Source organism: Peromyscus maniculatus, chromosome 9 (genome assembly GCF_049852395.1).
Source record: "Peromyscus maniculatus bairdii isolate BWxNUB_F1_BW_parent chromosome 9, HU_Pman_BW_mat_3.1, whole genome shotgun sequence".
NCBI lineage: Eukaryota > Metazoa > Chordata > Mammalia > Rodentia > Cricetidae > Peromyscus > Peromyscus maniculatus.
The window spans coordinates 40,845,815-40,873,223 of record NC_134860.1 but is presented as its reverse complement, the minus strand read 5'-3'; the positions used below and the strand labels follow the sequence as shown (position 1 = coordinate 40,873,223).

General features: G+C 46.0%; 2 protein-coding genes across 2 annotated transcripts in view; one reads left to right on the top strand and one right to left on the bottom strand.

The window, feature by feature from the left end:
• Window positions 1-12,966, top strand: part of Nid2 (nidogen 2) — a 63,619-nt gene extending 50,653 nt beyond the window's left edge. The window contains exons 13-21 of the mRNA XM_042284701.2: window positions 411-644; window positions 4,298-4,519; window positions 5,037-5,206; window positions 7,210-7,339; window positions 7,818-7,989; window positions 10,000-10,157; window positions 11,100-11,223; window positions 12,082-12,194; window positions 12,334-12,966. Of these exons, the coding sequence (XP_042140635.2) occupies window positions 411-644; window positions 4,298-4,519; window positions 5,037-5,206; window positions 7,210-7,339; window positions 7,818-7,989; window positions 10,000-10,157; window positions 11,100-11,223; window positions 12,082-12,194; window positions 12,334-12,344 (1,334 nt within the window). The 3' untranslated portion in view covers window positions 12,345-12,966. The remainder of the gene's footprint in view (window positions 1-410; window positions 645-4,297; window positions 4,520-5,036; window positions 5,207-7,209; window positions 7,340-7,817; window positions 7,990-9,999; window positions 10,158-11,099; window positions 11,224-12,081; window positions 12,195-12,333) is intronic.
• Window positions 12,967-13,096: 130 nt separating this feature from the next.
• Rtraf (RNA transcription, translation and transport factor) lies at window positions 13,097-26,759 on the bottom strand. Its single transcript, XM_076544740.1, has 8 exons — window positions 26,598-26,759; window positions 25,503-25,627; window positions 22,338-22,437; window positions 19,441-19,527; window positions 18,583-18,671; window positions 15,890-15,958; window positions 13,575-13,623; window positions 13,097-13,427 (listed from the first exon to the last, which is right to left on the bottom strand). The coding sequence occupies exons 1-8, from the start codon at window positions 26,656-26,658 to the stop codon at window positions 13,273-13,275; spliced, it is 735 nt and encodes a 244-aa protein (XP_076400855.1). The 5' UTR covers window positions 26,659-26,759; the 3' UTR covers window positions 13,097-13,272.
• Window positions 26,760-27,409: the final 650 nt, after the last annotated feature.

Sequence of the window (27,409 nt, the reverse complement as noted above, 5' to 3'; positions counted from 1 at the left end):
CCAACGTACAGCAGTGTGGCTGCCATTGACCTGGGCTTCTCACACTTGAACTCTGGGTCCCAAAGAATGGATGGAGTTAACTTGTCCAATGAAGTCTCCAGAATATTGGGCAGATGCCACTGATTATTCTCTATCTTGCCCAGGTGGCAGTTGGCCCCCAAGGGCTGAGGATGTGCAGGGTGAATGGAGGGAATTAGGGACAACTAGGTAGATGGTAGCAAAGCCAAAATAAGAATTCAGGACTCTAAAATGTTCGTGTCTTGCTATTTCTCCATGTCATGATAACTTCCAGTTGTAGGGATGAAAGTCTCAGTACAGAAGACTTTATGGGGGCTGGTTAGTGTGCATGGGTTGTGAAATAAATTTATTTCTAATTTCCTCTTTGTCACTCCCATCCACGGTTCCGGAAGATTCCGTCTCAGGCCCGAAGCTCTGCGAACATCAGCAGCGCTATGCCCAGGCGCAGCATGCCTACCCTGGGTCACGGATCCACATCCCCCAGTGTGATGACCAGGGCAACTTCGTTCCCCTACAGTGCCATGGCAGCACTGGCTTCTGTTGGTGTGTGGACCAGAATGGCCAGGAAGTCCCTGGCACCCAGACTCCACCTGGCTCCACCCCACCTCACTGTGGACCACCATCAGGTGAGCCCCCTGGCCCCGAAGAAAGACCTGTGCCAGCTCAGGCCTGAAGTCAAAGAATAGAAGGGCTCTGGAAATGGGGTGATTTACAAGACAGCTCTCGCTGTGTAGACAGACGCGGGTCTGACTGGCTGCTGTAGTTATAGCTTTTTTCCTCCAAAGAACACTTGGATGATGTAGGCACCACCATGTGCATGTTAATGTCATGGGATCTATCGGTTACGTACGTGACATGCAGGATCCTTTACACATTGGATTCCAGGTGCATAGATCCTTGGTGAACGGTGACTGAAAGTTGAGTGGCTACGTCAGGCTGTGGCCCACTGTGAGAGGCTTGAGAGAGCTGAAGAACTTCGCCAGCCTAACGTTTTCTCTGCTCCTTCCTGGGTAACCATGTCACTTCCCTGTAGAAAGCAGCCTGAAGGTTGTGCTAAGGTTGGCAGGAAACATGGGTATGAAACTCAGAACGGATCCATTGAGTTTCCTTTTAACCCAGTGACCCCCGCCCCTCTCTAGCTAGTCCAGCATGGTGATGGGAAACTCTTTTTGCACAGCTGCCTTCATAGGACATGTAGGATCCCCCCCCCCCCATCTGTGGTGCTCATGGCAAACAGCCATTACCATCTGCTTGCTTCCTGCCAGGGTTTTGGAGCATGGTGGGCAGTCTCACGGGCAGTGTGAGCAGCGGGCAGCTGGCACTGGGCAGCTTTCCAGCCCCTTGTGAAATTATTCACAAATGGGTAACACATGCTGCTGCTTTAGCCCAGATACTGCCTGATCTGGGAGCTCGTATCCAAAGAGCAGCTTCTAAAATTATAAGATTAAAAAAAAGTAATTAAAAAAATCCACAGACTTACTTATCTCAGCCTTTAATGCGTGAGGGAAATAGAGCTGGGCAATTTCCAACAGTGTTGATTCTATAACAGTCATAACATGGCCAGGGACTTTAAGTTGGGGGAGCGAGGGTGAATACGATCAAAATACCTTGTAAAAAAAATTCTCAATAAAATAGATTCACACAGGGAAACTGGTAATGGATTGCTCCACATTGATCCTCTTCACCCCTCTATTATTTATGAACGAGACTCTGCGGGCCTTAAAAACTAAGATGCCTAGAGAAATCCTGTTTCTGTCGTGGCCTCTCTCAAAAGCCTCAGCTCTCTGTCAGAGGTTGGAAAGTCCGTGGTTAAGTGGGGCCTTGGCGGGATGGCTTGGCATTCTGTTAAGTTGACTAAGACAAACATGTGGTGAGGATAGTGACTCAGGCTGGGATATTAATGACTAAAATAAGGGCACGTTCTTTTGTGCAGACTTCTCATGGCCCAGACTTCTTCCCTGGCACTGCATGGCCCTGCCTGCCATCTCTGACGAGTCTCATTTGCACCATCCAGTCAGGGAGAGGGAGGCTAGCATGCTCTGCACTCAAGACTTGAGACTGTTTGAGCCCTTACCCACCAGAAGCAGGAAAGACGTTGGATGATGTTGCTTAAAGCACTAGAGGATGAAGGGGTGCCCACCTGGGAGTGATCTGAGACCCATTTGACTTGCTGTGTGTTTACGTTCACCCAGACACATAGGCATTTTGGGTGGTCCCCAGAAACAAGAGCAGCTCTTGAGGGGGGTCAGTGTGGAGTGGACTTGTTGGTGGCTTCCCCCAGCACATCCCACCGTGAAGTGGATGGCGAGTGTTGGAGGGAGCAGCAGCCCCCTCTCCTGGTCCTGGAACACTTGGGGCTGAGCAGATCAGTCTTGTCTTTGTCTCCTTTACTTCCTGTGGGTCATGAGCTTTAGCAGCCTGAGGGGACAGCCACTTCCCAAGATGGGAGTCTTGAGTGGGCTTGCTGAGCTTGAGACTGGAGACTTTATTGGCGTCTCCCCACCTTCTCAGAGGACCGGTTCCCTGCAGCTTTGTTCTTTGAAGTGTCTGGAGGGTTTTGAGCAGAAGAATAGACTCAGTTGCCCTGGGTTAAAACGCACCTCTGTGGCTGCTGGCTGGGTGTAATTGGTTTGGTGGCATGAAGGTATGGGAAGATGGAAACAGGAAAGCCAGCCAGAAGGCTGTTGCCGTGGTCCCAGGGTGAGATGATGCCCTGCCCTGGGTTTAAATGCGCCACTGTGGCTGCTGGCTGAGTATTTGGTGTGGGGAAGGTGGGAACAGGAAAGCCAGCCAGAAGGCTGTTGCCATGATCCCAGGGTGAAATGTCCGTATCCAGGGCGACACACACATGGGAAAAGTGGCAAGAAGTCAAGATAGTCTGAATGGGGGTTTTGTTGTTGTTGGGGATTTTTTCTTTTTTTCCTTTTTCTTTTTTTTGATGGGATTTCACTATGTAGCCCTGGCTGATCTGGAGCTCACTCTGTAGACCAGGCTGGCCTTGAACTCATGGAGATCCCCCTGCCTCTGTGTCCTGGTGCTGGGATTAAAGTCATGCACCACTATGTCCGCCTCTGGTCGGAATGTTTTTGGAGTTAAAGTTGGTAGACTTTTTTGACTTGAAATGTGAGGTGTGAGAGAAAGAGGTAATCTAGTGATTGTGTCTGAGCAATGGGAAATGCAGATGCTGTTTAATGGAACTAAAAGGCATGAGCGGCCAGTTTGAGAAAAAGCAGGAGCCCAGCGTTTGCGTTTTGTGCTGAGAGTTCTATTGTGCATCCAGATGGAGGTAGCAAAGAGATAATCAACTGTGTGATTCTGCAGACCACAGGCTTTGAGTTGCAGGAATTAAGACTGAACCAGAAATGCCTTTAGTTATGCCCTGAGGGTAACCCAATCTCAGTGAACAAGTGATTTCAACAAACAGTGCCTCTGTAGATACAACCACATGTGTAGAGCAGAACCTCCGTGGCCCCGGGGCAGCAGCCTAGCAGGGACTGGCACAGGTCAGAAGCCAGCAGGGCTTTCTTTAATTATGGTGTGAACCACAAGTTTGTGGATAGGAGGAGGATTGGGGGTGTGGGGTAGAGGAGAAAACAGGACAGCGTTGTGGCAGAAAGCTAGAGCTTGGAGGAAAAATTCAGCATTGAGACAGTTCCCAGCAATGGGATGGCCATAGTTTTCATGAAACTGGGTAGTCCAAGAATCAGTTTCACGTTGCTCAGGGCCACCTCTGCTGTACTGTATACACTCCCATGTTACTCTTGCTTCATGTGACTTTCCAGTGAAACTGAGGACTACATGTAGCACCTCATGGTCTTCAGCCCTTTTTTTCTAGGACACGTAGGCCAGCCTGGAAATGGATCTTGTAGCAACAGGTCCAAGAACTTGAAACAAGTGGGAAAGAATAATTGTTTTTAAGCGTCACATGTATCACTGAGCCCTCAGAGTCTGTACAGTATTCTGTCATCTGTCATCAGAGGATCCCTGGACACAGGCCAGATGTCCATATGCATCTCTACTGGCCTGAGTGAGGTATATCGATGAGCTTGTCTCCTTTGTTCTTTTCTGAGGTGCCTGGGCCTCCATGGCAGGTCCTCTTGGCCTTGGGAGACAGGAGCACCAAGGAACATCAAGGTGATTTCTTTTCTGCGTTTCCACAGGGAACTCCTGAGAACACAGGTGCTTCCCTGGCCCGGTGTCCAGGGGTGTGTCCAAGAAGGCCGAGCGGTCAGGGCTTGGGACCTGGACCTGGACTGATGATCTTGTTTCCCCACCGTAGAGCCCACCCAGAGGCCTCGGACAGTCTGTGAGCGCTGGAGGGAAAGTCTGCTGGAGCACTATGGGACCACACCCAGGGATGACCAGTATGTCCCCCAGTGTGACGACCTGGGCCACTTCATACCCCTGCAGTGTCATGGAAAGAGTGACTTCTGTTGGTGTGTGGACAAGGATGGCAGAGAGCTGCAGGGCACACGCTCGCAGCCAGGCACCAGGCCTGCATGTAAGCCTGGGACGGCCTCGGCTCCCCTCGGTGCCGTTGAGGGTTTTGGGTTGGGGTTTGGCTTCCCAAGGTGGGCAGGGTGGGGAGGAAACGGGTTACCAAGTCTGATGAGTGACGTCACCCCATTGATAGGCTGGGTTATCGTTAGAATGACTCAGGATCACAGTCTGGAGTTAAGGTTGGCTTTGCCACTGGCAGTTTCTACTGTAAGAACAGCTGATCTCAGACCAGCATGTGATTATTCTGCCTCCCCAGCCCTGGGGCCACCCTGGGGCCCCAGGAAGCCTGTGGCCCTCCAGAAATGACAACAGAATCCCTCCACTTTGTTCGGAGACTGGTGTTTTTTGTTGTCTTTATGTCCTGAGTACTGTCAGCAATTTAAATAATTAATCTTTGAAAAAAAACCTTAGAAACCAGAATTTCTTCGAAGAATACCTGCCCTGTGGAAAAAGCTGGATAGTTTTGGAGGTTCATGCACAAAAATAACTTTTCTTTCTGTCCGTGTTTCCACAAACAGGTATCCCCACCGTCGCCCCGCCTCTGGTCCGGCCCACACCCCGCCCTGATGTGACCCCTCCATCTGTGGGCACCTTCCTGCTCTATGCCCAGGGCCAGCAGATTGGCCACTTGCCTCTCAATGGCAGCAGGCTCCAGAAGGATGCAGCCAAGACTCTGCTGTCACTGCATGTAAACTGGATTTCTCCCGAGGGCTGGGCTGCATGAGGAGGAGGATGGGGCTCGGGATGAGGGTGGGCTTGCATGCTGGGTTGATGGGGCATGGAAGAGCTGTGCTTTGTGGTTTTCAGAAGGCCTCTGCCTGCTGCCGCAGGGCAGGGAATTCTGGCGTGCTTCTGGGCTGCAGTCTGCTTGATGGGATGGGGTTCAGTTGCTGGAGGTCATGTCTGGCCCATTCTAGCCGTTCTACCCTGGGGGCTCATGGAAGTTCAGATAGATAGCAAGGAACTTCAGAGTTGTCAGGTGTTTGTGGGAAGATCATTGTTAATTCAAGTTCCTGGGGGCTCTGTTCAGGTTGTAGACATCTTGGAGGTGATCTCCGTGGTTACTTGAGGGTGGCAGCCCTCCCTGGACTGCTCGTCAGCCTGTCCCTTCCGATTTGGTTATGTCCCTTGGATGCACATCTTTTCTAGTCTTCCTCCTTGTTCCCAGTTGCTTTGGGGGGAGTGTGTGCTCCTGTTGCAGCCCCTGAGGACGAGCTTACTTCTGGAGCTAGCAAGGCACCTCCTTGTGGAAGGAGGGATTTCTTCTCCAAAGTGTGGAGAAGAGAGGCATTAACATCTACCGTGAAAACTGGTCTGACCCTCTCTCTTCATGGTACACTGAGCTGACTGTTCATCCAGGCAGGGTTCTCCATATTTACTTCTGTTAATAAACTACTGTTTGATTCCAAGAAAACTTAAAAGCAGCCAGTGTTTGTCAAAAAAAAGATTGTCTTTTTCTTCTTTTTAAGATTCAAGGCTCCAACCCCACTCTCCCTCTCTAAGAGTGTGCTGCTTTATAAGTTTCTTGTACTAACCGTCTTATATTCTAGCCACACCAGATGGCTTGATTGCATTTCTGAACATGTCTAACGGGCAGGGTGGAGACGGTTGTAGTGGAACTGAAGGAGAAAGGAGACTTGCATTACAAGCACACTTTAGGGAAATTTACCTAAAATGGGACCTTCATACTAAGACACTTAGTTTATGAATCCCTTGAGTCCCTGGGCTCATTGCCGCCTGTAGGAATGTGTACTCTTGCCTCGGATAGAGGGCCTTTTAATTTTGATTTTCAAATAAAAGTACTGAGACCTTAGATTCCCCCCATATAAATGCCAGCTTTTCTGTAGGAGCCAAATTCTGCTTCATACAGTGTCTCCTGGTGATTACCGCTTCAGGCACAAGGTGAGCCAAGCCCCAGGAGGCTTTGCCAGGCAAGGCGGGGCCTAGGGTGACCTGTGTTGATTCTCACGTCTGCTGGGGGTTTTCACAGCAGGAATCTGGGTTAGAAATGGAAAGAAGCCAGTCCTGTGTGGAGCTCCAGCAGGAACATCCCAGATTTGGGGTTTTCAATAAGACTCAGCAGGAAGGAAGGGGAGAGGAGACACTGGCCAAGGGCCGGGTGACCACAGTCCTCACACTGTTAGATTACAGGCTTTCTTCTATACCACCCAGCTGAATGCGTGTATTAAGAGGCAGGGATGGTTGCTCCCCAGGTAGGGGAGGATTTCAGTCTATTCACCCAGGAGGGGAAATTTTGTTGGCATGTGTTGTCGGGTTTTAGAAAGACTCTTTGAGAAAATGCCCACAACACTTGGAAGCATTCATCTTTTGCACCATTAAATGTTAAGGACTTACTTTGAGGAGATGATCCTCTCATCAGCGAAAGGGCTGATTTTCCTCATGACCGAGGGTTTTTACAGCCAGTGTTAATAGTGCTGGAGGAGCTTCCGGTATGGTGGGTGCCATTTGGACTCTTTATAAATGTCTTACTGTTTGAAGTGTTGGAGGAGACGAAGACATAGGGGTGAAGTGGCTGAGCCTGGCTTTGACCTTAGGGAGGAGTTACTACCTACCTGTCTAACCACTGGGCGCCACTGCCCTGCTTGCTCACAGTAGCACTGTGTAGCCATGAACTAGTGTTGGGGATTCGAGGAATCCTAATTCTTCTGACTCCGTGATTGGTTCTCGAAGGGTTCCATCGTGGTGGGGATTGACTATGACTGCCAGGAGAGGATGGTCTACTGGACAGATGTTGCCGGGCGGAGCATTAGCCGCGCCAGCTTGGAAGCAGGAGCAGAACCCGAGACCATCATAACCTCAGGTCAGTCAGCGGCTTCATTCCGTGGACACTTGGCAATACAGCTGATTGTATGTCATTGGCCTGTTGAATCCTGGTTTCTCCTGGTTTGATCTAAAGGGGAAGGTTAAGTACTGTGCAAATTACTTTTGAGCTGCACAGGCCTTGCCCCTCTGTAAACAAACGCATTTATACGGGAGAAACAAAGGTGATTCTAGGATGAGACAAACTGTCCTCAAAAGAAGTGGGTCACAAAAAGAATTCAGGGTCTGGCAGTTTATAGTGCCTGTCGCCACCACCATGGTTGGAGGAGCCACCAGAGTGGTAAGGTCTAGTACAGACCAGATATGGTTGAAAAGGCAACAGAAGGTGAAATCCTGTTAGCCTTGGTTCTGGGAACTTAAAGGCTCTTTTCTGCTTTGGATTCTGTAAGCTGTTTGGATAGGGTACTTAAGTTCACCTTTCACACCCTGCAGATGCTCTGTCCTGCCTTTATTTCCAGGTCTGATAAGCCCGGAAGGACTTGCCATCGACCACATCCGTCGAACAATGTACTGGACAGACAGTGGCCTGGATAAGATAGAGCGTGCAAGGCTGGATGGCTCCGAGCGGAAGGTCCTCTTCCACACAGATCTGGTGAATCCACGAGCCATCACTGTGGACCCCATCCGAGGGTGAGCTGGCTTCCCTTGTTCTCCCAGTTCCCCTGGAGATCTGTTTTGGAGCCTCTGGCTATTATATATGTCATGGGAAGGTCCAGACCAGAATAAAAACTCAAATACACTAATTTACCAGAGAATATGTTGAGTCAAGGTGCTGCTAGGTAGCAGGCATCCTTGTAGGCAGAAGCAGGCTCTTTTTTTTGTTTGTTTGTTTTGGATTTTCAAGACAGGGTTTCTCTGTGTAACAGTCCTGGCTGTCATGGAACTCACTCTGTAGACCAAGCTGCCCTTGAACTCAGAGATCCTCCTGCCTCTGCCTCCCAAGTGCTGGGATTAAAGGTGTGAGGTCTTGTTTTTTTAAGGAGCTTGCATTGTATGAAGCAGGAAGTAAGATGACATGCAAGTGAGAGCGTTAGCTTGGGGGTGTGATGTGTTGTGCGGGCTGCGGGAGCTGCCTGGATCAGGTGGTCACGGGCAGGACCTTGGAAATGGCTTCCTTCAGCAGCACCCCGAGAAAGCCTCGTTACAGCCACAACAGCGCTTTTCTTCCTAGATGGGGAGTGTACAAAATCCAGATAAAAATGTTCCTTCTCCACGACAGCTACCAAGGCTCTCCCCTGCGGGGTGCAGGCCTGGGCAGGGGTCCCTGGGACTTGAGATGCAGCTTCCATCAAACAGTTACAGAGAAGCCCTTTAAGGCAGACAAGGAAGCCTCAAAGGTGGTTTGGACTTTTAAGTCCTGCACGCGAAGGCTCCTTATCTGCAGGACTAAGTAACTCCTAGGCCCTCTTTTGATAGTCCTTGGTGCTTATTCTGAAAGGACAGGAGCTGAACAATGGCGCCTTGTTCAGTCATTACACTCCAGGATTTAGATTCTAGAGGAGAATGTCAAAAGCAGCTGCCTTGACCCCAGGGTAAGTGCCATACTTGTAACGTCTAAGTCCTCACAGCTTCTCGCGGAGGCTTAGCTGGTCGTCTCCAGGGATGCCGCTCACTGTTTGGATCTCTGGCTTTTAGGGCCACCCGTAAGGAGGACAGTCACAGCAGAGGAGACTCACAGTTCTCGCCCTTTGCTGTGGTTCTCTGGGTTCAACTGACAAGTCTCTATAGATACATGGAAGTTTCAGTACCTCTGCTCTGTTTGCAGATTTTAACAAGATAGTGTTTAACAAGAGTGTCTCTGTCCTGGTAACCAGGTGTAGGACAACTAAGGGTCCCCTTTAACACGGGTATTTTTTTAAAGAAACTCTTCCTCTGTTCCTTGAATCCCACTCAGTTCTTTTTAACAGTTCCCTTAGTTTCTACCACAAGAGTTTCCCTAACAAATACATTTCTTTGGATTGTAGGCCTAAGATCCAGTTCAAGATTTTAACAAAAATGGGTTCCTGGGCAACTGCCATCAGGTGTCTTGAGAGGCAAGGATCTAGACAGTTAATGACTCCCCACACAGTTGCAGTTGTTAGGCGGCCTCAGCAGCCCAAGACAACATTTATTAACTGTAAAATATCTGGGTGGGACTGCACAAGTGTGTTGGTAATGTCAAGAAGCTGCAGCCGAGGCACTGGCCAGGCCGCCAAGATCAAGGCTTGGCTGAGAAAGTCCTTCTCAAGTTCCCACATGGGCCACTGGCAGTCTTTGCCAGCTGTTGGGCACAGGGATCTCTTCATAGGGTAGCTTGCAGTATAGAATCTAGCTTTCCCTGTGGAGCAAGAAAAGGCACCCGACAAAAGCCAGTTTTAAAAAACTAATAGTGAAATGATATTCTGAATTCTACCATACTGTTCACCCGGAGCAAGATACCAAACTCAGAGAAGGAGATTAAGGCTGTGAATACCAGGAGGTGGCAATCAGTGGTGGCCAGTGTGGCTGCTGCGTACCCGAAGCTGCATGGCTGACTTTTTGGGGGTTTGTGTGTGTGTGTGGTGGGGTACTGGAGATTTAGTCTAGGGGCCTGTCCAGGCTAAGCTATACCAACCCATGCAGAACTCTTCATAACAGTCTTAATTTAACATTTATCCACAGCAACTTGTACTGGACAGACTGGAATAGAGAAGCTCCTAAGATTGAAACATCATCTTTAGATGGAGAAAACAGAAAAATTCTGATCAACAAAGATATTGGGTTACCCAATGGGTTAACCTTTGACCCCTTCTCCAAACTGCTGTGCTGGGCAGATGCAGGTAATACTGGTGACGTGGAGAACAATGATCTTCCTTACAGCAGTGTGAGTGCTATGGGGATTCACCCATCTTTTAGATCTTTTGGGTTAAATTTCTATCGGCACAGAGCATACTTAGCAGATCTGTAAGCTTTAAAAGAACATTTTGCAGTGATTCTTACAGTGAGTTATTGGGGGTTCAGAGGGGAGCCTGACTGTGCAGCATGTCTGGCCTGCCCCCTGCCCCTGCTATGAGCCGTTGGAAAACTAAGTTGGAAGAAGTATTAGTTGACGCTTGGATGAACTGAGGTTGGTCTACCTTCTGGGCCATTCTTAGAGTTTAACTCTAAGATTTTACCACTTTGTGTATTATGATCCTGTATCAAGTGCTGTGAGACTGGTCTCCTTCAGGAATGCATTAACACCAGGGTTATCTATTTGTGGTCTACTGTGCATTACTAGAAAAACTCGAAGACATTATATACCTCATTTCTACTAAATATAGTTCTTGAATTTACTGAACATGCAGCTGGGTGTTTTTAAAATCCAGTTGTCCGAACATTATGTTTTTTTAAAAGTATATGGAATTTAGACGTCTTTAGAAATCTGGAACATGAAAATTCTTGAATTTTTTTTTTCCTCAAAAATTCAAAGTGTAAAAATACCTACTACCATGCTCGTTTTCTTATATGTAGATATTTTCAACTTATAAATGTAGGCTTAAAATTATTAAAAATGCTAATCTTTGATGCTCCCCCTTGGGAAGAAACTGCAAGATTTCGACAGATTACATTGTTCCTTCCATAAAAGGATTTAAGTTTGAATATCTACTCAAAGCTAGAGTCAAGCGGCAAGGTTTACAGTTGCTACTGTGGGAATAAAACGCCCCATTTTAAAATTCTGCCTCTATTCCCCTGGAGGACTCTATCTGGCACCTCACTTTCCCCCTTGGATATCTTAAAAGGAACCAAGAAACTGGAGTGTACGCTGCCCGACGGAACCGGACGCCGTGTCATCCAGAGTCACCTCAATTACCCCTTCAGCGTCGTGAGCTACGCGGATCACTTCTACCATACAGACTGGCGGAGGTGAGCCCCACTCAGGAGCAGCCCGCAGGGACAGCGAGTTCCGGGGAGCCCGCTGTTTTACCGGTCAGCGACTCTAGTTAGGAAGCCCTGTTTGTCTGTCTGTCTGTCCAGGGTCATCTCTGAAGTCATCTTTCCACCTCACCCTGAAGTTGACTGGTGTTGCTTCAGGCAGCATATAAGTTGAAGACACTTGGTACTATACCACTTAAAAAGAAGTGTTTACTTAACCTGTTCTTAGAGAATGAGTACTTTTAAGTGGTATAAAGTTTAAATTTTCCTTTTTGATCTCAGCACTTGGGAGTCTCACACCAGCCTGGTCCAGAGTGAGTTCCAGGCCAGCCAGGACTGTTATACAGAGAAATCTTGTCTCAAAAAACCAAACAATAAGAAAAATAACATCAACTGTCTACCTTAAAGACTGAAAAAAGTTTGGCTCTGAGCTTAGATTTAAAAAAAAAAAAACAGAGGTGCATGTCTGAGCCCTTTTCTTCTCCTGATTTTCACATGAGTTCTAAGTGCCATACTTTAGGCCCCCCAGACGTAGCCAAAATTGGGAACTGATTTAGCCACTAGCTCTATGGCTACAAAGTGTTAAATGAAATACATTCTGCTTGGTGCCCCAGGGTTTTGACTTATGAGGGCCAGGGAGGAGAAAACAGTCTTTGCATGTTCTCTAAGCTCCCAGGTGATACCGGTGCAGGAGCTATGTCCAGAATCACTGGTGGTAGACAAATGGAATCAAAACTCATTTAGCTAAAGTTGTTTTTGTAATGTATAAGGAAAACTGCCACCAGACTGTTGTCTACTGAAACTGTCTTGTGACTGGCCGTCCCTGTCCACCTCTCCTTCTCTTACTAGGGACGGTGTTATCTCAGTGAATAAAAACAGTGGCCAGTTTACGGATGAGTACCTCCCCGAGCAGCGGTCTCACCTCTACGGGATCACCGCAGTCTACCCCTACTGTCCAACAGGTCAGTCCATCAGTGCACGTCACGATACCCAGGAGAAGGGCTGTGCTAACACTACAAAGTTAACACAGTGCTAACCCTACTGCTTTCCTTCCCGTGTGGTTTAACTAATGAAATATCTCTGCTGTCCCCTCCCTCACAGGAAGAAAATGAACATAAAATGTATAGGAAGATTTCAAGTTTACAAGAATCTTGACCTAAGAACATTTACTACAAAGGCAGTGAAAGAGGAATTGGCCGCTATGAGCTCTGGGCACACAAGATGAGCATTCCCAGTGCAGCGAGACTAAGTCTAGTTTGTGAAGTGTATACCTCAATCATTACTACTGTATTTTTAAAAACAAAGGTTATCAGAAGTTTAAAATAGAATTTTAATCATTACTTATTGAAGCAACTTTTTGTAAACACTTATTTAAAAGACCAAATTCATTCAACAAAGAACCAAATAAGAGTTTAAGACACTAAATCTGGTTTTTGCCATGGAGTCTACCTGATCAAGAAAAGTAAAACACATGGCTGGTTATGAAAATGTATTCCTAAAGCCCACTGAGAAGATGATGTAACAGAGAAGATGATGCTGGTCATGGGGATGATCCAGCCTATTTATACTTCCCAGCAAAAGTCAGTCCTCAGACTTTATTTATATTTAAGGTGCTAGAATGATCCCCTAAGTGCCTCTACAGAAGCATCCCTCAGAAGTATTCCATGTAAAATACCAAAGATGTAGCAGTTCTTAAATTTTCTATGTAACTCCAATAAAATATTTTACAGCTTTCTTGTGGTCTAAAGATCTATATTGTCTCCATGACAAAGTTATGGGTTGGGATGACTCTAACCCAAAAGGAGGATGCACAGTAATTATAGAAACAGGATACATTACTTCAAAACAAAGCAAAACAAAAAACTCTTTTTACTTTCCCCAACTTTATTAAAGAAAAAAAGCCGTGGTGGTAAATCTCTAGAACACGGGCAATCTCCTGAGATTCCTCCCTTGAAAATGTGACATTTGATTCCCGAACACATGCCGGTGTAGACTGTTCCCATCACACTAAGCAGGCAAGAAGCTGAAATCCTGATGTGCTCATCTTCCAACCTTCCCCAGTCTGTGGTCTGTCTTTGGATCAGCAATGATGGCCTGAACGGCTACTATGGCTTCGTTAATCTTCGTCTGTAGCTCTCTGAGCTCTTCTATGTGCAGCAACCGCAGGATCTGAGCAGCTTCGTTAAGAACTGCATCTGTCACAAGACAAGAACACTGCATCCATCTCTCTCTCTCCCCCCCCTTCTCTCTCTGAATGGTTTCTGTGCTTCCAGCTACCTGCTTATACCTCAGAACAACACCAAGTCCCTCAAAATAGCTTGACTTAAAGCAAAATAACTTACCTCCTGTGTCAAAGCCAAGAATATGTTTGTCTAAAGCAACAGGTAAGCCCTTTAAAAGAATGACAAAACAAGACTATTTAGTTAAGAGTCCCTTTCCTCATTTGAAACTAAAGAGCACCTGGTTATTCAGTGTAAGGACTATGCAAGGTACCCCGTGAAGAACAGGGTGTTACAGCACCCAGGAAAGCCCACCCACCCTTTTAAACTGGCCTCTAAGAGCCCTTATTACAAAGACTTTGTGCTGCTCAGGAAGGAGGACTGAGCTAAGCAAGTGCCCTGCAAATTAATTACAAGTGACACTACAAAGTATACCAATGTATCTAAAACATACAATTGTCTTCAGTCAGCTTGTTTAACAGATAGATGTGTTTAATGTTTTACCGTATGAAGTCACTTTGATATCATCTTAATCAAATGGCTTAATTATCCAACTCATTAGCACCTACATCTAGATATTTCAGGGATGATGATACCAAACTACAATAATAACTTTATAATAAGTCTAGGCTTCCTGCTGATAAAAAAGTATCTCTGCCGGGCTGTGGTGGCGCACGCCTTTAATCCCAGCACTTGGGAGGCAGAGCCAGGTGGATCTCTGTGAGTTCAAGGCCAGCCTGGACTACCAAGTGAGTCCCAGGAAAGGCGCAAAGCTACACAGAGAAACCCTGTCTCGAAAAACCAAAAAAAAAAAAAAAAAAAAGTATCTCAAGTCATTAGCAATATTTAGTTACTGCTAAATTTCTACCTAATCTAACATACTCCACCTAGGAGCCCTGCTTTACCAGGGCTAATAACTTACATAATGAATGGGAATTCAGAACAAAGTAAGAGCAGACTTGTCCTGAATGGCTCTGTGTATCATCTGGCCTGCCAACAGACCACCAAGGAACAGCTACCCCTGAAATCAACATAGCCCTCAAATATTAGTCAGGAATGTAATCTGAAGTGATAAACTGTATCACTAAAGATGAAGCTAGATCTCCTTTGCAACAGAGGGAGAGTTCTGGCTCAGCATCATTTCACATTGCCTCCAAACCAAAGACATCATTTTGGTGAATGAATGACTATTAAGCCAGAACAATCTGCTGCTTGTTCTACAGTGTGGGTGAAATAAGTGATCTTTGATCCAGTTTCCAGTGGCCAATTCATACACAATTAAGCTAGTAAGACCCTTTGGTAGAAAGCTGAGTGTCTTTCAGAAGCGCCTCCACTGTACTGTCCTGGAATCAGCAGCCCTTCACCACTGCTGGACTTGGCTACAGGGGTCAGAGGACAAAGGGCACTGGAGGACTGGAGAGAGGGGATGGGGTGGGGGCAGGCACAGAGCACTCTCCAGCGTCTGTGTAGTAAGAAAGGACCATTATTGGAACTGCAGCTGCTACTCCTCACCCAACAACACTCTCTGCATTGTGGCTTTGGGGAGATTTCATTTTTGTTTCCTTTCTTTGAGAGAGGGTCTTACTATGTAGTCCAGGCTGATTAAATGCTTACACCTCCACACCTGGCATTATCAGTGATATCTAAATTGGCGGTATAATTAAAAATCTTCCAGTAGCAGCTGGGCGGTGGTGGGGCATGCCTTTAATCCCAACACTTGGGAGGCAGAGGCAGGTGGAGCTCTGAGTTCGAAGCCTGCCTGGTTTACAGAGTAAGTTACAGGAGGCACAAAGCTACACAGAGAAACCCTGTCTTGAAAAACAAAACAACAACAACAAAAAGTTCCAGTAGCATTCTTCAAGGAGGTGGTGATCATGGCATACTGAACAAAATGAGATAAATTACGAAGACTCACAAGTGTGAGGATGGGATCAAGACTTAACAGGACAGTAGTGTGTCCTGCTTTTCCCACCATGCATCAAAACAATCTAATACATTTCACAAAGCCAAATCTCTTTTCCACTGGGCACATGCCTCAGTTTGCAGACCGTGAATGGATGACTGAGATACGCAATTCCCTGCTCACCTGTCTGAACCTCAAGTCACTGAATACACTGAATTTGCTTAAGAACTGAATTCAATTCACACATAAGTCAGTTATCCTTTCTCCTGTTCCAACAAACTGAATATCTTTTTTTTTTCCTTTGGTTTTCCGAGACAGGGTCTCTCTGTGTAGCCCTGGCTGTCCTGGAACTCTGTAGACTAGGCTGGCCTCAAACTCAAAGAGATCTGCCTGTCTCTGCCTCCCATATGCTAGGATTAAAGGTGTGTGCCACCATGCCTGGCCCAGAATGTGTTCTCTTAAGAAAACAGTAAGTTTGAATGCTTGCAATAAAGAATTTCCATTAGCTGGCTTAGAATCTTAGAAACACACGTACCTCTTTTGTTTGATTTGCTTTAGCAACTGCATCCTGTGTTAGACGCTCCTGAACCAAAATGCGAATTGCCTAGGAAACCCAAAAACACCATACTTACTATTTTACCAGACCACTAATACACAATGCTCACCCTACCCCAATGCTGGGGTTGGACCCAAGCTCTAATGCACACCAAACAGCTGTGGGGTGATGCTTTTGTACACTGGTTTAATAAACGCTGATTGGTCAGGAGCCAGGCAGGAAGTATAGGTGGGATAAAAAAGCAGACAAGGAGAATGCTGAGAAGAGGAAGGCTGAGTCAGGAGACACCAGCCTGCTATCCAGGAAGCAGCATGTAATGGCACACAGGTAAAGCCACGGAACACGGGGTGACATATAGATTAACAGAAACGGGCTGAGTTAAGTGCAAGAGCTAGTCAGTAGTTAGCCTGAGCTAATGGCCGAGCAGTTTCAATTAATATAAGCTCCTGTGTGTTTACTTGGGTCTGAGTGGCTACAGACCGGGTGGGACACAGGAAAACGTTCAGCTACACCAAGCAAGCACTCTACCACTGAACTACAACAGCCCTGAATATGCTGACATTTGTGCCTGGCAAAGCCAAGACACCTTCTAGAGTATCACGACTACTGGAATGCCTAACAAGATAAAGGTATATCTAGACCTAGGACTGTAACATGAATCTTAAAAGTTCTTATTAATAAAATCAAACCTGAGGCCAGTTATTGGGATGAAAACTGGATGATCAGAGAAACAGAACAAGCCACAGCTAACCTCACCTAGCCAACTTCTCAGCTGGTCTTGTTTCCTCAGACTGGAAGTTTCTGTGGCCTCATCCCAATGGCTCTCAGCTGAACTCTGCTTGAAAGCCTGAAGCTTAACCAGCTAAAAGCTTCTAGTATCTGGCCCTCACGCCCTATATACCTTTCTGCTTTCTACCACCACTCCCTGGGATTAAAGGCTCGCTTTCTGGGATTAAAGGCCTGAGTCACCATGCTTGGCTGTATCCTTGATGGATTTCCGCCCCTGGAATGCTAGGATTAAAGGCGTGTGCTACCACTGCCTAGCCTAAGTATCTAGTGGCTTTTCTGTTCTCTGACCCCAGATAAGTTTATTAGGGCACACAATATTTTGGGGAACACAATACCACCACATAGGACTTCACAAAGCTTGTTACAGCTACTATATGTACTTAGGGATTTTCAAAGTTTGGCAAAAGTACCCCAAATACACTGCATTATCTGTTTCTCCTCTCCCTTAGTTTATGACTAAAGCTGAAGTGATCACTGTGGGACTGTCCCAAACAAATCTGCACACTGGACTAAGCAGAGAACTAAACTTCCAAACAGTTAACTTTAACAACAACTTGATGTCTTTGGCATCCAAGCTGGGCTGAGAAAGTCCACTTGGATTCAACATGAATATTCTATTAAGCTAAGAACACTACTTTCCTTGTTGAAACTGTCCACGTAACCCACATAATTCTAATAAGTAGGATAAATTATAATCCCTTCTGGGTAGAGGGAAGTTTATTCAATTTACTATGAAGTGCTGTATAGTGACTTCCACTCGAGGTCTCAGGCTTTCATTTCCTACCAGAGTAGTTATCTAACAGCCTCTAAGTCTACTACTTGCATCCTCCTGCCCCACTCCAGGACTGCGTGTTCACAGCAGAAATTTTTATGGAATGTTTTTCCTTTCTCAAAGAATGTTCTTTCAGGTAGCTGTGTTTCTTGATGGTGGGATATAAATTGCATTGTTTATCTAGAAGGGAAAGATGCTGAAGACGAGATACTTGTTTCCTACAGAGGTTTTGCTGTGTAGCGAAAGTCACCATTAGTGATGTGGCATTCCCCCTTCCTCAACAACACACTCAACTCTCATCTGACTGAACAGAGGTGGCTCTGCCACTGTCTGTGTCTTGGATGTTTGTTATCTTCTTCCAGGTCTCAGTTTCTTAATGAAACTTGTTTCTTTTGGTGTGAGGTGCAAGTGTGTACATGTTTGTGTGTACCTGTGCATATGGGTGTGCATGCACGTCTGTGGAGATTAAAGGCTGGCACTGGGTGCCTCCCAGTTGCTCTCAACCTTTTTTCAGATTAGCCTTTCTCTACTAAATTGCCTTTAGATATTTGTCAAAAATAAAATTAGGGCAATGATCCATGTGAGACGGCTCACACTGATTTGGCTAAGCTGGCTGGCCAGCGTGCCACAGGGATCCACTGTCTCTGCCTTCCCAGCGGAGGTTTTTGTGCCTGTCTTTCCACGTGGTTGAGTTCCAAACTCAGTCCTTAGGCTTATGCAGTAAGCTCTCTGCCAGCTGAGCCAGCTCCATAGGCCCCCAGTCTTTGTTTCCTTGCTTTTTTTTTTTTAAGTATTTCTCAGCATGATTGCTAGTAGGATTGAGTGAAATTTTATTTCTGCAAAGAGAAAACACATTTGTGTGTACACAGTTAATGCTTGGATACCAGCTTACTGCTGGGTAATGTGAAAAAGATAAAATAATGATGTGTGCTCTAGGTCCCACATTCTTCTGAATTTCTATTTATCAGCCCATCATAAACTTAGGTTAAAAATAAATAGTAATAAGTAATAAATAAATCTTTAAGAATAAATAAATAAATAGCATATGGAAAAGTGAAGATTCTTCTACATATGCAGTTTCTGTCTGTCAAGAATAAAATGGGCAGCTTACCTTAAGCATTACCAAGTAATCATCATGACGCTGAATCTGAAGGAGGTTAGCCAGAGCCATGACACCAGCCTTAAAATCAGGATTATTTACTGTAAAAGATTAAAGGTGAATAAGCTAAACCTTACAGCTCTGCAAACATCCTGCTACTTACCTGAACACACGTGTTACAGAAATACCAGCTCTCTGGACTGACTCATCTCTAGTCTTTCGGCTGCTTTCAAGGAAAGCCATGACGCAGTCAGTGCACCACATCAACAGTCAGGGGATGAGTGCGAGGTCTCCTCAGCAATCTCACCAGCCCATCAAGCCAGTTCATAAGTGACTATTTAACACTGAGTCTGCCCTGGAGTGGCTGCAACGCCCATTACAGACACTCAGCTCTTCCCAAAGCTATTAATTTTATAGTTCCCCACTGCTTCTCCGGGCACAGCAGCTATGGTGTGTACAAGCAGCTCATTCACTCAAGACTAACTTGTACTTGGGGTCACGGTGACTCAGTCGATGAAAACATACTTAACACACCACACTTTAGGTAACTCTTATAATCTTCACCCTTTAAAAGGGAATTACTAAAGTACATGTGGGACTTGAAATAATGAAACATTTTGTCACCTGTCACCAGGTCAGGAAGGTGACCGATGACCGGCACCATGAATAAGAAATCAAGACCCAAATTCCCAGCATTTGACATTCACATCCTCAGTGGCGAGCTGTGGAGAGAGCACGCTGCCAGTGAGAATGAAATCCGGCGAGAAGGCGGTGAGTGCCCTCCCGTCAGGTCTCACTGCGGCACACGGCCTGCGCTCCACAAGCAGAAAGCACTACAAACCCACTGTCACCCGCGGATCGCGTACTCACCGTCCAGGTTGATCAACGGCTCTGCGTTTTTAGCTGCGTTGTCAGTATTTTTCCTGTTATCAGGTACTAAGTCCTTGTATTTTTCAGCTATAAAAAACAGGCAACTTAAGGCAAAATAATTGCAACTTAATGTTAAAATAAATGTTATTTACTGAATTTAGCTAAGCCGTTATGACATCCACTCAAAATCATACTGTGCTACATACACAGAAATTCAAAAAGGTAAGGAAGTTTTTGATTAAGCTGAAATCTTGCTTACTGGGACACTGGACACAAGTTTCTTCCCATTAATGTTTCTGAGATAAGGCTGGCCCTGAACTCTGACCCTCCTGCTTCTATCTCCCAAACACATGAATTATAGGAATAAACTTCCCTAAATATATTTCAACATCTGAAGTTTAGGAAATAAAGTTTTTTATACCTTGCTCTTAAATTTGCGACAGAACGGAGACACACACACACACACACACACACACACACACACACACACACACACACACACACAGTTACCTAAAATTAAACAGAAGCAGGGCAAGGTGGCAATATATCCATGTCCCCAGTTACAGAGGCCAAGTAGGAGGGTCACAAGTTGCAGGTCTGCCTGAACTACAAATCAAACTCAGCAACACTGTGGGCAACTTGGCAAAAACCTGTCTCAAGGTTGTTTTTTTGTTTTTTGTTTGTTTGTTTGTTTTGTTTTGTTTTTTTCAAGACAGGGTTTCTCTGTGTAGTTTTGTGCCTTTCCTAGAACTCATTCTGTCACCCACGTTGGTCTCAAACTCATAGAGATCCGCCTGGCTCTGCCTCCCGAGTGCTGGGATTAAAGGCGTGCACCACCACTGCCTGGCTCAAGTTTTAAAAAAGAACATTAGGTGGAAAGTAAAAAAGTTTTCCCCAAAATCTTTCCAATACTAAAATACTGCTTTCAACCCAAAAAACAAAACCACATAAAATGTAATATCAGACACAAATTTAAAACGTGTCATGGAAATTAAAAATTCTGAAAGCATTCTCTTTTTACTTCAAAAATATTTAAAAGAAGTAACAAAGAAACTTCATGCCAAAAACGGCTTCTCAGATCCTGGTATAAGAAAACTCTCTGCAATGTTATAATTTTCCTAATAATCTAAACTTTAAAAGGTAGTGAAATTTAAATCAGATTTTAGTCACTTTGATTGGCATGTGATCGAAAGGTTTTTAATAATAGCAGGGCATACAAAAAAAAAATTGCAATGATTTCAACAAATGTAAGTTGTTTAAAGTCAAGAACACCAGCGCCTCCTGCTGATGAAGGCCAGCATGGCTGCCTTAGACAGGTCCGGGTCTCTGCTCCTGCAATGTTGAAACTAAGATTAAACAAAGCCTGTTGATACTATTTCTTTCGACTCCTTCCTTTTTCCGATATAAAAATATAGACTCAGGTGGGTCTGGACCCACCGACCCAGAACTTTATTCCAAAGGTCTATTTATAACAGTGGCAAGGGGTGGAGTAAAAGACATCCCCCTTGCTAGTTACAGTCAAGTGTAGACCCTTACAAACACCTGGTACCCAGGCCCGTGGTCCAATCAACCTCTTATGCAGTCCTGCTGGGTACAGCCACTGGGTAACCTAATGGGCTACAACCACCTCCCACAGAGTTGCTACCAACCCAGAGAAGGAAGCAGAAAAAAACCTCGAAAGGCTCTAACTATTAACAAGATGGAGGTCACAAGGTTTATAGTCCCACTTATTCCACAATGGAAAGAAACCACGGGGTTGTTTGTATTTTCAAATCAAACTGAAAGGCTTTTTTGTGTGTGAGAATGGGAAACTGATAATGCTTGAGATGTAACTAGAGCCGTTCTTTAGAAGGAAGCTGCATCTAAACACATTTGAGAAAGTTAGTCACTGGACCGTGCAGCTGGGAACAGAAGGGAGAACCACTGGACACCAGTTAGCACAATCAAAATCAGAAGCTGGGCGACAGACAGCAGCAGGAGCAAAGGTGACAGAACAGACGGGAGAAGAGGACGGGAGGGAGAGAAGCTGAACATCAGACAGGTTTCAAAGCCGACTACCGCGGAACGGAAAATGACAGTACCGAGAAGGAAAAGCAAATGTAAGGGGCGGAAGTGAAGCAAGGTGCTCAGCCTGAGATCTAACGAAAGGCAGCAAGTGTAACGAGAGGTTGTGTTTTGGCTCTAACACTCCAAAGCTTCCAGCAATAGAGCAGTGCGGACACAGCAGGACAGCACAACACAGACACGCTGGTGCTGGCCATGTATGTGCACACTACATACCAGACACACTAGAAGGCTTTTCTCCTGTTAAATCCTCAACAGGGCAAGCCATGGAACTTGTGTGTCGCTACTGCCAAGTACTCTAGGCAAACAAGAGGACCCTTTCCGCAACCAGTACTCCAAACCCCGTGGGTTCTGAGGCTGGCTAAGGGCAGACTGTGGAAGCTGGCAAATTAACCACAGTAATGTTTGTTGAGGCATTCAGTTAATTGATTCCTTTTTCAGGAATCAATTTCCAAATTCTAAAAGAAAAATGTAAGCATCAAAGAAACAGTAAAGCACATTCCACTTCTTGTGATAAGAATAAACCAAACATAAAATACAAAACAAAGAAGTATTTCCACAACCTTCTTTCTCATCTTCAACCACCCACAGCACCAAACTAAACACGGCTGGAGAGGTGGCTCAGCAGAGCACTGGCCGAGGACCTGGGTTTGAGTCCCAGCACCCACACGGCAGCTCACAGCTGCTTCAAACTCCAGTTCCAGGAGCTCTGCTTTCCTTTTCTGGCCTCCACAGACACCAGGTATGCTTAGATACACATACACCTAAAAATAAAAATCTTTTTAAAAGCCCCACAAGCCCACACCCACACTCACGCTCCCCACAAAACATACCATTATCTCCATATTCAAGTCTAACAGCCAAGCCAAGAAGCCAGTCAATTGCCTCTTGCCGCTCCTGGATCTTGAAAGGACAGTTAACGTCTCTAAGATACTGTAAAGGGAAGAGCAAAAACATCTACTTCATTATCACACAGCACAGAACTAAAGAAGAGCACATCTGACAGAGGTCTCTGTCTGGATCTCTAAGGATTTCTTGTAACATCTGTATTATTAACATTGTGAGTAGTGCCTTATGCAGCCCAGACTGGCTTGGAACTAACCTGATTCTCTCTCATTCAGCTCCCAGTACTGGGATTACAGTGTATATCACCACATCTATTATTATTAAACCTTTGTCATAATTATACAGCTCAGGGGAAGAAAACATTTAAGAGTACAATTTTTTTTTTTTTTTTTGGTTTTTCGAGACAGGGTTTCTCTGTGTAGCTTTGCGCCTTTCCTGGAGCTCACTTGGTAGCCCAGGCTGGCCTCGAACTCACAGAGATCTGCCTGGCTCTGCCTCCCGAGTGCTGGGATTAAAGATGTGCGCCACCACCGCCCGGCTTAAGAGTACAATTTTAAGAAAAACAATGAAATATCCCCTTTTAAAAAAGTGTTTGCGTTGGGAGATCCCAGGAAGGACAGCTGGACTCAAGAATAACCTCATTGGATGAGAAACCTGCAGTCTAGAGAAATCTGATACTCAACAGTGGCTACACAACTTAGATCTAGGACCAGAACCTTAGCTTTGATTCCAGGTCCCAGTGCACAGGGCAATTAGATAAAATGATAAAGTCCTTTAAAAGAAGGACAGACAATTCAGTCAGTTCTGGAATTTTAATTTTAATATATAAATGTCATATACAAATGCTTAACAGAGCAAGCCGTGGAACACATGTTGGCTACCACCAAGTACTTAGGCAAACAAGAGGACCCTTCAGTCTCTTAGGAGCTGAAAGTCCATCCTAACAACCAAGTTTTCAGTCAAAACTTCGGGGATAACTTATGAATTGATACTTTTTAGTCACTATTCATTTTCTAAGCAAAGATTTTATTCCTTTAATAAACCAAATAAATCTCATTCATAAGATCTGGCCACGATCAAAAAACACTTGTCAGAGCCAGGTGTGGTGGTGCACGCCTTTGATCCCAGCACTAGGGAGGCAGAAGCTCTGAGTTCGAGGTTAGTCTGGTATAAAAGAGAGTTCCAGGACAGCTGGGGCTGTTATACAGAGAAACCCTGTCTTGAAAAACCAAAAAAACATAAGACAACAACAACAACAACAACAACAAAAACAAAAAAACAAACAAACAAACAAAAAAACTTGTCAGTACTAAAGTATTTTAAAAATATAATTTACAACTTAAAATCTAGAGGTTACCACAGAATAGATGTTTTCAAATATGTCTTGAACAATGACATTCCTGGTAGTAGTTGGGTGACCTATGATTTATCTTTACTCTTAGTCTGGGTCTTTTATACAAGCAGCTGTCTTTAAGTTCTGCATACTTTCCATCATCTGTTCCTTTCACATGAAGGAACAGCCGCAGAGATCAAGTGAACAAATAGAAAACACCAGTATTGCACTCTAAAATCTTAAAAAGCCCACTGAAAATTGAAGGGTAAACAAAAATAAACCAGCAGAAGTAGTGACAGTGGCCATAAGCATGCTGGCCTTGTTATGGAAAACGCCTGTGGGGACAGGCGTATCAGGCACACTGCTCATGAACAAGAGTATGAGGAGACAGGTGCCGTCACTCCCATTCACTGATGTTATAACGTGATTTTTTATCAAGTTTTGAAAACAATTTTTCTGAATAATATAGCTAAAATTAAAATAAATGAATAGGAAACCTAATTCTAGTCACAAAAATATCCACAGAGCTTTTTAGAACCATTTCTATCAAATACAAGGATATCTATCTGTACACTAGCTATAAGAATAAACATGTCAGTTTCAAGTTTTCAGACATATCAATTACATTCTTTGTTTTTTTGGTTTGTTTGTTTGTTTGTTTTTTCCGAGACAGGATTTCTCTGTGTAGCTTTGGAGTCTGTCCTGGATTTGCTATGTAGACCAGGCTGGCCTCGAACTCAGAGAGATCCGCCTGCCTCTGCCTCCCGCGTGCTGGGACTAAAGGCGTGCACCACCACCGCCCAGCCAAAAGGATAGTCTTGTCCGGGAATCGAACCCTGGTCTCCCGAGTGACAGGAAAGGATACTCACCACTATACTAACGGGGATGATGACCAATTACATCTTTTAATAAGAGCACTGTGGTGGTTTGAATGAGAACGGACCCCATAGGCTCATATATTTGAACGCTTGGTCTACAGTTGGTGGAACTGGCTTGGGAAGGATTAGGAGGATTGGGCTATCTTGTTGGAGGAGGTGTGTCACTGGGGGTGGGCCACCCTACCCCACAATTCCCAGGTAGCTGTCTGTCTCCTCCTTGAGGATAAGGAGGTGAGCTCTCAGCTACTGCTCCAGTGCCAAGCCTGACTGCCTCTGCCATGTTCCCCGGACGACAGTCATGGACTCACTCTCTGAAACTGTAGGCAAAACCCCAAATAAATGCTTCATTTTATAACTTGCCTCAGTCATGGTGTCTCTTTATAGCACTAGAAAGGTGACTAAGACAAGTACTCAAAAGTCTATTCTTGCATGTTTGTGTCTACTGTAACTCCAGCTCCGGATCTGACGCACTCTTCTGGTGCCTGTGGACACCCAACCAACGCATACACAGGGACACATACATAAAAATTAGAGTAGACAACCCTATTAAGGGATGCCGTGCCATTTAGAAAATGATGTTTAAACTAAATTCTGAAAGCTTGGTGGGAGGACATAATATAACTTGTTTTAAAAATCAAAAGAGCAGCCGGGCGGTGGTGGCGCACGCCTTTTAATCCCAGCACTGGGGAGGCAGAGGCAGGCAGATCTCTTGAGAGTTCGAGGCCAGCCTGGTCTACAGAGCAAGATCCAGGACAGGCACCAAAACTACCCAGAGAATCCCTGTCTAAAATTCCCCCACCCCACCCCCCCAAAAAATCTGAAGAACGAAATTTGAAATCCATGGAATTCGCTTTACTTATACTGATCACTATGATATCTTGAAAGGACATAGAACACTTTCAACTCAACTTCATGCGTCCTCTTACTTCCTGATTCATTACCTTTTCAAAGAACTTGGGCCAGTCACTGCTGGGGATGTTTCTCAAGTTACCTCTGTCTTCTATCTTGTAGTGTCTGATTTTCTGGTCTTCAAGCCACACAATAAAGTTTCTAAACTCGGTTTCATCTGCAACAAAAACATCACGCATCAAGTTGCTAGATAGACCTGGTGATCCTCTGTGACTTTCCTGCCTGCAGACATTAAGTGAACTGACCCCTCAAGAGACATAAGCAGCAGTTCAAAGGTCAGACTCTGGAACCACAGTCACTGCAATGTACTCAAATCCTGGGTGGCCCTCAGAAAACTGGGTCCGCTTTCTAAGCTTCAGATTCTTCAGATAAAAGACCAGGGTCATAATTATGGGACTTACTGCATGGGGTTATTTTGAGTATTAAATGAATTAAACATGCACGAAACAGTGTACTTTGGTTCCCTCAGAGTATAACAGGTTTTGCACAGGTAAACGCTCAGAAGCAAGTCAATAGTGTAAAATAAACAAGAAATAAACGAGCAGAACACCCTGAACGCAAATATTTAAAACTGAAAGTTAGTAGAAAGTGTACTGTTACCAGGATGCATTTGCTTCCTTAGAGTTTCCCAAAAATACTCAGAAAAGACCCTCATTTTACACGTCAGAGAGCTGAGACTCAAACCCCAATTTCGGATCTACCACCACCCATCAAGCTTTGAGTCAAAGGCCGAGTACAACACCAGGATAGACCCAGTCACGCATCCAGGGACCAAACGCTGCTACCCTGCTTACAAACTGCTTTCTACCTGGGCGTCCTGTACAGCGGAATGAGGCCCTGGTCCCCGCCACACTCCCCGTCTCCCCCTGGCCGGCAGGACTTCAAAACCAAGTGTTTTGTTTCTGGACGATCCCACCCCCTGGCAGCCGGCCACTAACTTTCTGCGCGCCCCGAAGGCCTCCCCGGCCCCCGCCCCTGCCCCGCTGCCCCAGCAGGTGCCCGCCGAGCCGCCCAGCCCCGGGAAGCGTGCCGCGGGGCGGCGGCGGGGTAGCGGCTGCCGGGTCGGCGAGTCCGGGTCCGGGCGGACTGGGGAGGCGCCGTCTCCGGGCCCCGCGGCCGCCGCCCACCTTTGCAGTTGAAGCCTGCGGGGTTGTGGTAGTCCAGGGCCGTGAGCTTGCGACGGAACATGGTCCCCGCTGCTCGCGCTGGCCGCCCGGGCCTCCGCCGGGACAGGAGAAGAGAGGTGAGGCGGGCGGCGCAGGCACCCGGCGACGCGGCGAGAGGGCGGGGCGGCGGCCGACGCTCCGGACGGACGGCAGCCGGCGCCAATCGCGGCTTAGGAACGCCCGAGGCCGGCGAGCGCTTACCAATCAGCGCTGCTGCTGGGGAGGCGGGGCCACGTCGGGGCACGTCGACGCTCAAATAAACTTTATTGTCAGCTTCCTAGTTGTACAATGGAGCGCAAGCGAGCCTGGAGCCGCGCTTCTTGGGCTTAACTCCTTGTCACAGGAGGCGAAAACTGAAACTGAAAAACAAACTAACAAGAAACGGTGCCTGTAGGCTTTCTGCGATCGGCTATAGCTCTCATTGGCTCAGAGTTGCTGCTTAATATTTTGAGCGTATTAATTGCTCCTTGAACGCTGGTAAAGCAAAGACCGAAAAGAAAGGTCCCTGCAGGACATCTTTCGGACTAGTTGGAGTGATGCACAGATAACATACAACCCCAGTGTCATATTTCAATTTGTCACCAACCAGAGTGAAGTCGGAAACCAGGAGCCGGCCTTTCCTTCCCCCAAACTCTCAGTCACTGTCTCCCATAGGCCATTAACTCCGGCCCTCTCTCCTGTCTCACATCCTTTATGTCCTCTCTAGTCCCTGGCTGTGACCTCAGATCAGGCCCCAATCACTTTTGCTGACTGTTAATTGCCTCACTAGTTTC